The 16,731-nt window shown below is 36.4% G+C and overlaps 1 protein-coding gene across 2 annotated transcripts in view; it reads right to left on the reverse strand.

Annotated features, from left to right (window-relative positions):
* The window catches only part of LOC129718373 (pituitary homeobox homolog Ptx1), a 166,139-nt gene that overhangs the window by 78,039 nt on the left and 71,369 nt on the right, over positions 1-16,731 (reverse strand). For both annotated transcript variants that reach the window (XM_055669109.1, XM_055669108.1), the window contains one exon: positions 7,278-7,879. In XM_055669109.1, the coding sequence (XP_055525084.1) occupies positions 7,278-7,662 (385 nt within the window). In that variant the 5' untranslated portion in view covers positions 7,663-7,879. The remainder of the gene's footprint in view (positions 1-7,277; positions 7,880-16,731) is intronic.

Raw genomic sequence — 16,731 nt, forward strand, 5'->3', positions numbered from 1 at the left:
AAGCTAATATTTTCCATAATTGTCTTTTGTGCATGACATTAAATCTGAATAAAATAATCATTTCTTCAGAAGTAGCTGAATTATGGTTGTTTACAGATGGTAGAAATCACTGTAACAGTAAAGTTGTTGTTAAACTTATAATTCACATTCAACATATTTTCCAACTTTTTTAAAATAAAATATTTATATCTCGATATCAGTGGTGGCATGCTACCCTCAAGAATAATTTCAAAAATAATCGTAAAATTCTTCTTATTTCACTTTTGTTTGTTTATTTGTTTGTTGTCCAGTAGCAGAGATGTTACGGATATGATTTTCTAGACATCTGCAGATGCGGATGCGGATATGTGATTACGGATGCAGTTGGAGATGTGGATGTCAATTTTAACGCGGATGTTCAGCATTCACGGATGCGGATTGCGGATATTTGTAGCATCCCTTGTGATTTATTTCGCTTATTTCGCATGATCATGTCCCTCCCCAGTGCAATAGTTATTTAGGCGAGCAGCAAGTACACCAATGGACATTTTTCTACAAAATTTTATGAAACAATATTTTTTCTCAACATACGCATAGTTTGATGCGGATGCGGATGCGGATATCTGTAACATCCCTATCCAGTAGTATAGGATCTAAACCTTTTTTAATTTACTACCTCCGAAACTATACAAGTAATTATATAAAATTTCTAAAATATAGATCTTATAATTACTCTAGTTTTGAAATAATTCAATTCATTCGGTTCCAAAAATTCACAGTACCTTTAAGTATGAACACCGTTTCGTAAAGCTTTACATACTTTTTGTGTAGAGTTTTATGTCCAAACAGTATTTGTAAGGTGGGATAACAATCTCGAAATGAACAGATAAACAGTATTCTTAGTTACAAAAAGCGAAGCGCGAAACGCAACGAATAGCGATTTTGTATTACGCATTTTTTCGATACTGAGAATCAATTTTCACACAGTTGTGTATAAAGTGATTTAGTTGATGGCAACAAAACGCCAACGACGTAGGACTACGTCTTACTCTAGTAGGGTAGCCTGCTGTGGAAAATGTAACGAAAATGTGATCAAACGGTGAAGGTTGCCTTAGGTTTGTGGTATAATAATTGGCCTACCTTTAGTATAGTGAATTATTGCAAAGTTGAATTCAAAATCATTGCTTTCAGTTTAATTTTGCAGCACTCAATCAACTACTTCTACAGCTGAGGACAGGATGTTAAGAGTGGCTCCGCCTTTTTCAAGTTATGTCATTGATCTCAGTTTCACAAGACGCAGAAGAAGAAAAGCTAAGGTACTAACATTTCGCAGTCGAAACTTAGTCTTTCTGTTATTTCGACGTAGATTTCGCAGCCAACTGTTAGTATGTGGGGTTAGTGCTACGATCCTGTTTATACTAATAGTCTCTCTCAAGCCGGGCCAGCAACGTACCTTGAGAAAACCTTGAGAAACTGATTTCATTCCTTATGTGATATGAATGTACGAGAAATGAATCTCAATTCGTGTTGGCAAACAGTGGAACCGGACCGGCCCGAGCTCTCAGCTCCGCAATAAAGTAAAACGTTGTATTGTATTGCGGCTTATAAGTAACACAATTAGCCACGCAGCAGTGTTGCATATTGCATCTTTACGGCTGAGTAACAAGATTCGGTTTGTATTGGATGAAAGCAGACAGAAGGAAATGCAGCACTTTCAGCCACGTAACAGTTTATTATGCTGTTGTGTGTTGCACATTGCATCTGTGCGATAAATTTCTATTCGTGATGATGTTGACTGGTAGTATACATGCGAATAGAGTTCAAAATACTGCAGTGAAGTCGAATTAACCGTCATTGTTAGGGCGTTTCAACAATTTGGAAGTGTAATGAATTTTCTGAAAACAAATTCAACATTTTCAGCAGAACACGCCGAACCTCTTGATTGGGATCGGATTAGTTTTGTATGTACCGGTTTTTATGCGCACTATTATGTAGATGCGAAAAGATTTTTTTTATTTTCGTATTGGCAACTAGTAGAACCGGGTCAATGAATCTCTCAGCCACGTAACAAAATAAAACGCTGTATCGTGTTGCAGCTTGGAAGGAAGACAATAACATTATTATCATGTCGGATGGGAGCAGGTAGTAAGTGTGTAGCACTTCGAGATGCGCAACAGTATATCACGCTGATACTTGTTGCATCCTGCGGCGGCGGCCAAGGGATAGCAAAATTCTGTGCTGCGTTTGAAATGGTGCTGAACAGTAAAACTGTCCCCGTCTTCATATGAAGTGGAATGAATTTTCCGAAACGAATCCTGCACCAATTCACAACATTTTTCGCGGATTTCGATTCAATGCGGGTTGGGAACCAGAAACGTGTGTTTATTGATAACGCACTTAATCAAAAAAAAACTCCGCCCACCGGAAGATCCGGAATGACCGTCAAAGGCGACAATTTTAAATACTGGTTGTAGAGCGTCTCGGGTTTTTCCTAAAGCCTTTCTTAGTGGTTTACTTTACGCGGGTTTTTGAAATAATGCGGTTTCCCACGCGGATTTTTGATTACACGTTTTTTTCACGAGGTATGTATCCCTTGCGTAACAATAACTGACTGAATTTGGCTCGTAGAGTGAGTTAAAATTTTTGAAAATAAACAAATTTCTTATAAGAATAATCAAATTACACCGCTAGGTGGATAATTTTTGGTTTATTTTCTAATTTTGTGCGTTGAACATATTCGACATATATGACACATTGGACAAATACGACATTTTCAACAAATTCGACATATTCGACATAATCGACATATTCGACATATTCGACATATTCGACATATTCGACATATTCGACATATTAGACATATTAGACATATTCGACATATTCTACATATTCGACATATTCGGCATATTCGGCATACTCGACATATTCGACATATTCGAAATATTCGACATATTCGACATGTTCAAAATATACCTATAGTCTAAAAGCCTAAAAAAAAGCTACGACAATTATGGATGTTCCCTTATTTGTTACTTATTTGACGATTTTAACATTATTTCTTTTTGACATTTCTAGAGAAACATTCCAAAAGGTGGTAACTGCTTTGATCATTTTTTTGATCGATTACTTTCATTCAATCACCACAACCTATCAAATACCTATCATGACACGTTATTTGGACAAGTTGAAAGCGAAAGGGTCGTCCTAGCCTTTTAACGAAAACCACGTTAGGGAGAGATACTAAGGTTGAACCATTACCAAAATGAAAAGACGCTCCGGAAAAATGATAAAAGCAGATAGGACCTTTTGAAATGTTTATCTAGATTTTATTTTTTAATTTCTTATTATTCTTGAAATTTTTACATATTTGACATTTTGAACTTATAATTAACATTTCTTACAGAATCGTCAAAAAGTTATTTTCAAGAACCTAAACGACACAAAAAGTACAAAGTACAAATACAAATTGATCTTAAAAATGTTGAAAGAATCTCGACAATTTAAGTTAAATCGTCTAAAAGTTGAAACAGTCATTACAAATAAGATTGGAGGATCACTTTTTTTTTGTGAGATTTGGACCAATGCGAGCATTGCACAGTGGTCCAATAAGGCAAAAAGTGGAACTGAATTCCACAGCACCTTATACCTTGACCCTAGCTTTGGAACAATTGTTTCTATGAATGACCCGCATAATCGCAAATTGTCAAAAAATATTACATGGAACTTACTTCAAAGTTTGTTTTTTGTACTTAACTTTTGTTAGTTGCATTTAACACGAAAGTTTTGTTCGGAGGAATTGTTAGGGCGTACAAAACAAACATTTTTGCCAAAGACCATTTATCGCCAGGACTTTTCCTTACAAAGTTATAACGTATTTTAGTTTATTTTTTCGATAACTTCAAGTACGTATGGGTTAAAAAGGGGCAGGAGGAATCATGATGTCAATACTTTTCCTCGAAGTTCAGCCGAAGTACTATAAACTCCTTTAGGTTCTGTTTGCTCCATTCCACCCATATTAGAATATGGCGAGCATATGTTACAGTAGGTTTTCATATATAAAAAATACCAACTTTTTGTGTTAAGAGATAGAGGAATGACTTATTCAGCAAAGTTTTAGAACGTGCAAAAATATGAAACTTTGCTGAACAAATAAAATTCATCTTTTTATTGGGTACAGAGTTACAGAGTTTTTTCTATAAAAGTTACTTAAAAGTTAGTTTTTTATACTTAACTTTTGTTAGTTATATTTTACAAGAAAACGTTGCTCTGAAGATGCATTTGTGCCTACAAAACACACGTTTTTATAGAAGGCCACACATCTCCAGGACTTTTCGTTATAAAGTTATAGCATATTTTAGCTTTTTTTCGATAACTTTAAGAACGTATAAAGTAAAAAGGGGTAAGTGGAATCATGATGTCAACACTTTTTCTCGAAGTGTAGCTCGAGTGCCTAAAACTATTATAATTTCCATCCGTCCCAATCCACCTAATCTTTATTATATACGGTGTTAAAGTTCTCGAAAAAATATCCTAAAATGTGCTGATTCCACATGCCCCTTTTAACCTCTACGTTCTTGAAGTTATCGAAAAAATAAGCTACAATACGATATAACATTTTAAGGGAAAGTCCTGGAGATTTATGGTCTTTGGCTAAAATGTGTGTTGTGTGTTCCCCTAACAATTCCTCCGAACAACACTTTCGTGTAAAATGCAACTAACAAAAGTTAAATAGAGAAAACTAACTTTTAAGTAAGTTCCATGTAATATACTTTATAACTTTGTACCGAAAAAAGATAGGATATTCATTTGTTCGAGAAAGTTTTATATTTTTGAATATTCTCAAACTTTTCTGAATAAACTATTCTTCTATCTCTTAACTCAAATATGTTAATTTCATTATTTTTAGTATAGTAAACTGTTCTTATTTTTTTGAAATTGGCGATTACGCTGGTCATTTATACAAACAATTGTACCAAAGACACTATTAAACTAGGATGAAGGTGAAAAGCGCTATGGAATTAAGTTCCACTGTTTGCCTTATTGGACCACTGTGCATTGTTTTGATCTTTTGTGGTATTGGTGGATCGAAAAAACACACTCATAAAAAATGTATAAAAACTTCTAAAAAGATCTTCAAAAACTTTGAAATAGAAATTTAAATTTTACCGTAGAGTGGAAAACAATATAGAACTGATAGGAAAAGTAACCATAAAGTCGTCAGAGTATACCAAATATCTTTTTTGATGTAGAACTACGTTTTTCTATAGCCTGCTACATAAGGGTATAAAATAAAAACATATTAGCGGAAAAGGGACGAAATTTATCCTTGTTCGAATGCTTATAAGTCGTCTAGTTTTCAACGAATTATCTCCATACTTGCAGCAATAGATTGGAAAATTACAAACACATCCACATGAGTGCAGAAAATTGTTGACTATTGTATATTGTTAAGCCTTGTTGAAACGAAAATTACGTCCTCTGATTGGTCGCTTTCAGCTTTTTTTAAAAAAGGTCAACAGAATAGTATACCTATTCAGCCGAAAGTGCACTCTCTGAACTCTAAAAGAACCTACTTTTGGTCAACCTAATTACATTCTATTGGTAGATAGTTAACAGTTCGTTTGCACGAAAATTCGAATATATAGCATCGCCTTTGTATTACCCATTCGTTGTTATTCTCATTTGTTTTTAGCTGGCAACATTTAGTACAGTAGTACAAAAATCTTCTCTATCGTCGTGCATGTAGCTCAGATGGTAGAGCGCTCGCTTAGCATGTGCGAAGTACGGGGATTGATGTCTTCGTGACGATTTGGGATATTGCTTAGTTGAAGTTAGGTATAATAGGTTGATGAATATAAAATTTCTTACAACTACGAGAAGGTTCCCGATCACAGACTTATGTTTCATACTCTAGTATGGCACGAAATATGCAAATTGTCTTCTACACAAAGTAGTGCAGTACTACTTTAAAGTGTTGTATTATTTTCATAGAGTAGATCGTTCATTTAATAAAGAGTTTCATGATTTGAGCAGGCAGTACCTAGACTTTATCACTCATTACTAAAACACTCTCAACAATGCATTCGTTAATAGTATGCGTAGTTCTACGTCAGTTATGCGGACGTGTCCAATTACTGCTAGGGACATCCAGCTTTCAGGAATGGTTAAAAAGCTATAATCTTTCATTTTTTTCTAGTTTGTGCCCTATAGCTATCATAGCGACAAATAATTACAGTCGTCACAAGTCGTCACAAAATCAATAAAAATTTTCCAAAAATCCTCACAAATAAAAAAAAAACGCCAGCAGTCAGTAGAAGGCGCTAGCAAATCGTTTTCATTGTTGAGTCGTCTACAAATTATACTTCCAAAAATTTACGCAAAAGAGAATATCGAAAAGACATTGAGAGATCGTATAAAAATCGTCATCTTTGATATTTTGAGAATTTGATATTTTTGACATTATCAACATTTTGCCTTCTATAATTTACTGCATTTGCAGTAGCAGTACCATTGAGGGTAACATTTCGCTGACACTTGTAAGCGTAATCCAATAATAATTATCCGATTTCGGCCACAGCCAAACGGAAGGATGATGATGCAGATGATGATGATGTAATCGCATTGTGTTATCACAATTAAACAAATTACACCGACATAATAGCGCTCAATTAGATCACGATTTCTCTAGCCTTGTCTCGTTGCTGTATTGCAACCGATCGCCCCTTTTCTCAACACTCCAGAAAGCAGGAGGCAAATTCGCACCCTTCCCCTTCGACGAAATACACAAAAAGTATCAAAAGGAAGCGAGGGATTAAAAATATCACGTAAAACATCTCTCACCCGGTGCAGCAGCCAGCGAAACGCGAGGGAAAAATCTGTCGGGAAACAAATTGCTCAACTTTTCTTCCCTGCCCCGCTTCCCCTACCGACAACGATGCTGTCCGACGGAAAAACGAACCAAAATTTGTTTATTTATGATTATCTTCAAGGAGAAACATATCCCAACCGTTGCTTCCACAACGCGCATCGCGCGCACCCAGGACAAGTTGAAGGGTGATCAATTAGCCGTGAAGAATCCCAACCGAACCTCGAAGACTACGGTGCCGGGGAAAAATTGACTCCTATTCAGGATTCAAGTGCCACGAAGCCCACACAATGACAAATAATCGCTCCAGATTGAGCGTGACCAAGTGACAAGGATGAGGACCCCGGGGTTCGCCCGTGAAACCCAGCAGCTGATGTATGTGCAGAATTTATTGCACCATTTTTTGAAATGTTAAAAATTTTTCTCTACTTACACTTTAGCTTTTCCAGCGGCTCGTGTAGCACCGACGACGGATGCTGGTGATGGTGGTGATGCGCACTGAGATCCGGCGTTCCGTGGTGTAGATGGCCGAGTCCGCTGTTGATTCCGGGACTCATTAGGCTTGTCAGAGCTGAACTAACGCTGACTCCACCCGCGGAGACAGAATCGTGCAAAGATCCGTGATGGTTATGGCTGTTGTGATTGTGGTGCATGTGATGATCCCCATTACCGTTAGTCACCGCACCACCGCCTCCTCCTCCACCACCACCGCCTCCGCCTCCTCCGCCATTACTGACGAGATCCTGCAGGCACAGCCCACTGGCATCGGCCATGGAATCCAGGCCACCGTTGCCCGTTCCACCGCCGCCCCGTTCCATCACGGACTGTGGATATAACGAGCTTAACTGGTTATGGCCACCGCCCGGGAAGATGTCCTTGTACGGCCGGAGATAAATCGTTTTGACTGTTTTGGATCACCGGAGTCTCAAAATTGGCTCGCTGCTTCACCAGCGGCTTTCGTTGTTGGTTTTTCTGTTTTCTTCCTACTCGAGGAGAAATCCCACAGGACGCGAATGCTTCCTACTCACTGTGAACCTGAAAGTGAACCGAGAGAACGGGGAAAAACATTAATAGATAGTTCAAAGTTGACTCCTAATCCCGGCTACCGAATCGAAAGCAAAACATCTTAAATAATTTCGAATAACGAACGCGTGCTCCGCCCGAACCGAGCCGGTCCCGAACCCCAGGGAAACACATCGAATCAAGGGGATTAACTTTAATTAAAAATAAAACTAGAAAGGCGAAAACGGAACGTCACGAAAAGCGTCTCGAGCGAAAAGATTTAAATAAATTAAAATGGAAATGCCTGCCTGCCTGCTGCGCACGGGTCCTTCCTCAGCCGTCTCACAAGCAACCGAGAATACGTGCACTTTGTCGAGTCCGGCGGCCTGTCGACCCGTCGCGACGCTGGTGGTAAACGCGAGGAAAATGATAATCCCCAATGCGCGTTCCTTTGGAAAATTATTGCGGTTGAACCGAAGAAAACACACCCTCCCCCCAGTTTGATTCGGTGTCCAAAGCCGTGGCCAAAAGCGACCAAATAGTGTCACAATCACGAGTGAATTATGGACAACCATCGGTTGACTCGTGGCAGTGAAAAATGATCCCGGCGTTCCTTCTCGCTTGAAATCAAACCAAAAGCTAAATAAGTGCCAAAATAGGATCCGATAACGGCTCTGCTCTCCGCCAGGGAACCAAAAACAAACGGCTGAGTTATTGCGAATCGATAGTCATCTATCTGAGGCGATAAAATTCGCATTTGCAGCGAAACTCGCGCATTTTCCGGCCCCAATATTGCCAGAAAAAAATATTACCTCATTTGACACATTCTTCATATTCAATAAACTCTCAAGTCTTTATTGACACAAAAGAATCCCTAAGAAGTGCGCGCCATAGCAGACACTTTTTACACCAGAGCATTATTTATTTGCACTCCACCAGCCATATAAATATCGAATAACATAAAAATGAAGCACATGCGATAAAAAACCCCTGGTCCCGCTTCGCGCGAACTTTTCCATCCCACCTCGGATGCCGTGTGTGGCACATGAAAACGTTTTCCTCCACCTATTTTTGCGAGAAGCCAAAGCCCTTTTGAAAAAGCAGATAAATATGCCACTGCCACCACCGTCATCAGAGCCGCCCTCGGCACAACAACAACACCAGCAATGACTCAATGTCGTGGGTCGTGGGGCTCTAGAGCGGGATGGTGAGTGGAACAAAAACCCCACAACCAGCCAGCCAACCAACCAACCAGAGAAGAATGTGTGTTGTGGAAACATAATTTTAATACTTTTTTTTCGCTGCAAGTCTCGTGCTCGGTGAAAGAAGGGATAGCTAGCAGGAAAGAACACAAACAATCTCCAAGCACACAAAAGACCAGTGAAAAAAGGGCTAATTTGAATAAACACAAAGCCGAGTGATGCGCACGGGTTGCCAGGAAAGTGTAGTTGTGATGAATGATGGTGGGTTTGTGTTTTTTATTATCATGGTGAGTAACAGCTAATTTGACAGTCAATAAAAGTCTGGATTTGTTGATTATGGACACAAAATTGTGGAATCAACCAGTAAGTTTTGTACCATTGATGATTCTTGTAAGTAAACTACATCTATTAAAAATGTTGTTACCTCGCAAATTTTTGTATTCGCCAAGTTTTGCTTTCAAAAATATTGTTGAATGAAAATTTTGCTTAAAAAAAAATACTTGAAGCTATCTCAAATCCTTCAATACATCTTGTTGTAAATAGAAACCAGCAAATGCTCTGTGAAAGGCTCCGGCTCTAATAACTTTCACACAAGCTCAGAAATATTGTTCAACCTTAGTCAACAATGCGGTCGTGTCTGAAACATAAGTCTTCATATAACATACAATTTTCTTAGCAAGTAACCTCAGAGTACTTGAAAAGAAGTGCTAATGGTGCCATTAAAGGTATTGTTAAAAATTTTGTTCTTGGAAATTACCCAAAGAGTGCGATACAACTTATATAATTACTTGGGTATTCGCATCCAACAGTGTTCTAGTATATCGACCAACTCTTTATAATCTCTTCAGAAACAGTTCACCATTTCTTTAATATATTTATCGTTTCGTTATTATTTCTAAAACTGTTCTTTTTGATATAACTACAAACTTTACTCCAACTCTATCAGCTTTCTATAGTGTCTCTATTTGTACCAATTTTATCCATTTTTTCTATTTTTCTATTTCTTTCAACGTTTTATCATATTCTTTCTGCTACTATTCCTTTGCCATAATTACTCCATTTTTTCATTGTTTTACTTCTTTTTTTTTCATTTTTATATCTTCTACTTACGTTTTTTCTTGTAATTTCGTAATTAATTTTCTACTGTTCGTCTACTATATCACTATTATATCTTTTTACTTGCTATAATCTCTTTATAAATTTATCGTTGTCACTCTGTTATCTGGAGAGCTATTTATTATTCCTCATGTTTTCCTTTTCTCAACTTTTCGTCATCATTTCTTTGTCAAATCGTTATAGTTTTTCCACCATCTTTGCATTACCCTATTACCGTCTCTACTGTATTTCTAAATTATCGCACCAGCATCGCTTTATTATTTTCTGACCCATCGTTTTTCTCGCCTCTTTTCTTCTTCTTTAAATATTATCATGGAACTATTCAATACCTTGACCGAGATTGAAATCCGTGGCCAAGCAGCTATACTTATATCCTATAATAATTTTATTGCATCAATAACAAGTTTTCTATTCGCTAAATCATAACGTTAGTTTTTTTGCTGCTCCTTTTATTACAAGTTTTTGCGGTTGTTTTTTTTTTCGTAACACCTCAGTGCCAAAAGTTTCATAATAAACGTTGTCAAATGTTTTGTTTTGGGAGCTCAACTATCGTGTTTTTGACGTAGAATTACGTCCTACAGGGACGGGACACGAGGCATACGGACGCTAGGCATATGCTTGACATACAGACGCGAGGCCGAATGGATGCAAGGCCGAATGGACGCAATGCCGAATACGATGTTGTATGATCGCTTATATCCATTTATCGTGACTATCTGTCCCGGATTTGCGACATCCATTTCGCATCAGAAAGTCTATTAAAAATTAAAATAGGTCGCGCGCTTAATGATTAACAACTCCGCAGTCCGAGCCGCCGACTCGCCATCGGAAGCGGCGGCCTCTCGCACACAAACGGCTGATGTACTGATTTGTTAGTCTACTCAAACAGAGTTTCTTTCCCTTAGTTAAGTCCGAACGAGCGGCCATATATACATATAGTGGTATAAATTGAAAACCCAAATAGCATCGAGATCGTCACGAAAATTGTCCTCCTTTAAATTCCTAAAACTCAGTCCATTTTCAATGGATTCCCTTCATTCTTAAGTACACTGCACTGTTTCGCTGAACATGTCCGGATTTGCTTTTAGCCATTTGGTCATCGATCAATCAACCCTTCTTTACCAATCAATTGCAAAAAAAAAAATTTAAAAAAGCTATCACTAAAATTTACTGCTGATTAACCCCAATAAACCTATGGCAAAAAATATATTGACATGATTTTTCGTTAAATTTGCGGTCGTCTTATAAACACTACTTCAACTACTTTTAAAAAAGAATGCAACTCTATTTTGAAAAAATAGTTACCTATAAATCATTCGAGCAGATACAACTTTGTCCTATCTATCTGACAGAGCTCAAAACCCGTTACGTTACGTAATAATAGGACAGCATAATATCTAGGGAATATAGCGAGTGGGGTACAACTTTCTATTTAGGCATTTCTTTGTGAGTTTTAGCCACTTCAGCAGTATGAGTCGGAGAGTTGTCATGTAGTAGAATCACTTTTTCGAGCCCCTGCTCGTATTTTGTGTTTTTTTTTTTCTTTTGCGCAGTGTTCAGCTTTATCTCATCAATAGTTCGTATTGAACAGCTCATACTACGCAGCACAACCATACCGGAGTGTATTTTCGGTCAGCCAACAACGTAGGAGCATGACCGAGCAGTCGTCAACACTATATTTTCTTTGAGTTACTGTAATGAATCCATTTTTTGCTTGCAAATGCCTCGGTGGGTAACTTATAACACCGAAGCAAACTGCTTCTTCTGTAGGCATAGATCTTCATAGAGTAATTCCTTCTTTCTTCGAAGGTTTTTGGCATTCCTTCACGCGGAGTGTAGGCTGTCCCAAAAAAATCAATGTTGAAAAAGTCAAGATGCTCAGCCCTAAATTGAAAGATAAGGTTATTTATAGCGTTTTTGTAGAATATTTCGACTTTCTATAAAATTGTTTTCAGGTTGCCCAAACGTGATATATGAAAAAATTACTTTTTCAAGCTACAAACCCACTCTTTCTGCTGTTTTTTCAATTCTGTTCGATTCCTTCATTTTTCCGTATATTTTTTTATTTTTGTAGGGTAGTTCAGCATCGCATTCAATTATTTGACTCTCAAAGCCCATTGAACAACACAAAAAGGTTAATTTTTCTCATAATTTTTAGATAAAACCCTTCAAAACACAAACTAAAAAATTTTTTTATCAAGAACTGAAACTTCCATTGCAAAGCGGGATTCAAGAAGAAAGTTTACATGCAAAAAGATCCCTGATATGTTATCGAGGGGCTGAGATATTGGCGTATTACATGTGATGAAAACTATGCATTTTGTCAAAAATGCCACTAAAGCTCAATGTCTCCATTGCACAGTGTTTTATTCCGCCGTTTGTGCGAATAATTTCCTAAATAGTAAATAGTGAATCAAATGCTGATTATAGCCATAAGATATGTTCGGAGAAGTTTCAGAATATTCCAAAATGCATCTTTTAATGTAGAAAAATGGATGATCAATCCACCAATGAGTGAGATAAAAAAATTACTTTTTAATCAGAATAAGATAGACGCAAGGTGTCATTGGCTAAGTTTTAGGTTCTCTTAAAACAAGAAACTTTACCGAAGACATCATGTTTCTATCTCTTACATATTACGAGCAACATTGAGTTTTCTATTAGAGGGCACTAAAAACACAATTATTTGTTAAAATGCATAGTTTTCCATCACATATAAAAACTCCAATATCTCAGCTCCCCGATAAGTTATCAAGTTTTTTTTTCACGTAAATTTTCGTCATAAATCCCGCTTTGCAAAGAAAATTTCAGTTATTGAACAAAATTTTTATTTATTTGCGTTTTGAAAGGTTTATTAATTTATTAATTTTATTAATTTTTCTGTGATGTTTAATGGGCTCTGGAAGTCGAATAACTGAATACAATGCTGAACTGAACCATGCAAAATATTCAGAAGCAACCCTACAAAAACAAGAAAAATATGGAAAAATTTAGGAATCGAACAGAATTGAAAAAACTGCTAAAGAGTGGGTTTGTAGCTTGAAGAAGCCATTTTTTCATAAATCATGTTTGGGCAACCTGAAAACAATTTTTTAGAAAGTCGAAATGTTCTACAAAAATGCTATAAATAACCTTATCTTTCAATTTAGGGCTGAGCACCTTGACTTTTTCAACATCGATTTTCTTGGGACGCCCTAGCGGACAGTCGTCAACACTGAAATTGCCGTCTCTAAAGCGACGGAATCAATTACGATACGTTGTTTCGTTGAAAGCAAAATTGTCTTAAACATTATTTAACTATCGAAACGCTTCAGTCGCGGTTTTTCGGAATTGTATGAGAAAACTAACAATTCCCGTAACTGAAGACTATTTGACACAAAATCTGACAATTTCAAACCACCAAAGGCATGCTTTTTTATTTCAGTATTCAGCTATTCTGTTTGTCAATTGATTCACTAGTGCACTAGTGCAATTTTATTGTGTTTTAGTGTCTCTTAAGCCTGTATTACCCTCTTTGACCAAGCGTCAAATATTTGGCACTTTTTGACGGATAAAAATTTGGTCAAAGATAATTATTTGTCACTCTCCAATTTAACATGGGGCAAACACGGGCAAACAACAACCATGATGTCAAATAAATTTGACCATTATGTCAGAAGGTCAAATATTTGACCATTAGACAAAGAGTGTACTACAGGCTTTATCTTCGAAAGTTCAAATTTCTTCCTATTCTGTAAACTTTTTGTTCTGTTATCTTGTTATAATTTTCTGTTTAATTTATATAAATGATGATTTCCCGAATTTCTGTAATTCTTTTTGTTTTTGGTCAGGTTTCTTTTGTTTTAACTTTGGATTTTTTCAACATTTCTGTTCTGATTGAAATTTTACTTTAACCCAGTTCTTAAAATTTCTTTTTGCATTTCTTTAGTTATTCAAACTCCTATTTTCTTCAAATCCCTAATTATAAATATTTTCAATATTCTATCTGTGCAATATCCCATTAGTCTATTCTATCAATTATCCAAGTGATGTTGTAGACTTTCTGTGTTTCATTATTTTGTTGTTTTTTTTCTTATTTTATTATCTCCTAGCTCTATTATCCCAATAAACTACTTCTATAATTTTCTCTCGTTTTACGAATGATTAATTCTATTCTTTCAACTCAAAATTTTACCTACAATCAGTTTTCAGATCATTATTTCTTGTGTTTCAGTATTTTTTTACTGCCAATATTTGTTTCTTCATTGAACTTTTTAGTTTTGTCGTTTTCCTGTTTCCAATCATTTTCAACTTTTTAATATTTTTTCTGTTGGTTTGCTTTTTCTTAATTTTTTTCTCTTCTCTCGCCAGGTTTAATATTAACTTTTACTCTTACTTACTTTTACTTTTCATCCTAATTTTCTCTTCATATTTTTGGATTCTTTTTAGATTTTACGTTCAATTTATTATTAATATTTTTTTTATTTATTTTAATTTTTGGAATTTTTTTTGTTAATATCGTCTAGCGTTGATCCTAGAGCACTGAGGGCGTGTTTTATTTAATAATTCATTCACTCTTTTTTCTATTATTCTAATATATTATTGTTCCAATTTCCTAGTGTTTTAATAGTCCAATTTATGGAGTTTCTAAATTTATAAAGAGTACCTATAAATTATTTTTCAAATTTTATTATTAACAAACTGGAAAAAAGTGCACTCCAAAAGCTTCAACCGGAAAAAAATATTATAGCTTTTCAACCATTCCTATGAATTTTGATGCCCCCAGTCATCACCAAAACGTGTCAGCTCGCGGGAGAGTTCGCATAGGAATTGCTCGTCGGGTTCGTGGTTTCAACGTTATGTTTACGAGAAAACTCATTCAAGCCTCTAAAGAAAAGTAAGTGGCTAGGGACACCAAAATTCACAGGTATGGTTGAACAGCTATAATCTTTCTATTTTTTTCGGTTTAAGCTTTTGAAGTGAGCCTATGTTATTGACCTTTAAATTGGCAAGATTTCCAGTTTAAAAATTTTTTAAAATTTAATTGAATTTATTTTCACTAATCTATTTTTATCAATCTCGCGTAACAGAAACCAGCTGACTCGGGAAACTTAGTTCCGCTTCGCTATTTTAGGCTATTAGAAAATGAATAGTTAAAGGAAAGAAATACTGGCTTGAAACAAAAACAAAAAGAATTACAAAAAATTGAGAAATCATTACGTTATATGATGGGAACAGAAAAATATGCATCATCACGATTTCGGAAATACCCATATTGGGAGTTATTCGGTCATTTTGAGTTGTTTTCTAGAAACCGGCAGTCGTCATCTTAGCTTTCGAGAAAGCATGTGGAATTAGTTTATGAACTCTAGACGAAATTCTAATTCCGACAATATCGATATAAGGTGGCATTCGGTAATTTTTGGCTATTTTCTAGAAACCGAAAGGTGTCATTTCCAGTCTCAAAATGGCATTAGGAGTTAATTTCTGCCCTCTGGGTATTATTCTGGTACCGGATATACCCATATTGGGTGGTATTCGGTCGCTAGGCTGTTATCCAGAAACCGGAAGCCGTTATCCTTGATTTAGAAGGGCATGCGGAATCAACTTCTAGCCTCCAGACATCATTCTGGGTCAGGAAATATCCATATTGGGTGATATTCGGCCATTTTGGGTTGTTTTCCAGTAATCGGAAGTGGCCATTTTGGATTTAAAAATGTCATGTTGAGTCGATTTTTCACCATTGTGTATTATTGTAGTTCCGGAAATATTCATACTGTGTGGTGTTCAGCCATTTTGGGCTGTTTTCCAGCGAACAAAAGTCGCCATCTTAGTAAAAATACTACAAGCTATACAGTCTTAGGGGTTGTATGAAATGGTGACGTAGTACTAAATGTATATATTATATGCTACGATAAACTGTTCATAGGCAACAATACCGTTTATATTTGATAGTCGTTATTGTAAAGCTAACGATGCATGAATACATGAAAATTTTACACTAGCAGTAGTTGCGAAAATTCTCATAACTCTTATCTAAAGCATCTATGGTTCTAAAAAGAACCGATTTCATAATCTTCAGTTAGAAATTCGTGCTACTGTACGCTGATGATCGCACCATCGGTAGCATTGAATATTGCTCTCCGCTGTGCCCTTCAGTAGCTGTGCCAGCAAAATACTCCACTCGCTATTGTGTGACAAACTAGACTGAAGCTGAATTTTCTACACGCAGTCTTTTGTATCGAGTTCAGCGTAAATTTTTGCCATGAGGGCGTGGCCACGCAGTTTTGAGAAAGACAAACGGAACAAAACATTTTGTTGAGTCAAAATATGTAGGCAGTGGAATTTATTCCGTCCATGTTATTGTTTTCCGTGCTCGGGAAGCAAGCCAATAGCGAGGGAAATTTATGCGAAAGCTTGACCTTGGAATTTTTCTCCTTTTTTCACCACTAAGCAGTAAAGCAACAATGTTATACCTTATAACAAACAATTGTCACACATTTTATCTATCCACCGACACATAAATGACTAATATGCATTAATTCATTCGCTTGCTATATTCGTTTAAAATCTGACGCAACATTTGCC

The sequence above is a fragment of the Wyeomyia smithii genome, chromosome 1 (genome assembly GCF_029784165.1).
Source record: "Wyeomyia smithii strain HCP4-BCI-WySm-NY-G18 chromosome 1, ASM2978416v1, whole genome shotgun sequence".
NCBI classification, from domain to species: Eukaryota; Metazoa; Arthropoda; class Insecta; order Diptera; family Culicidae; genus Wyeomyia; species Wyeomyia smithii.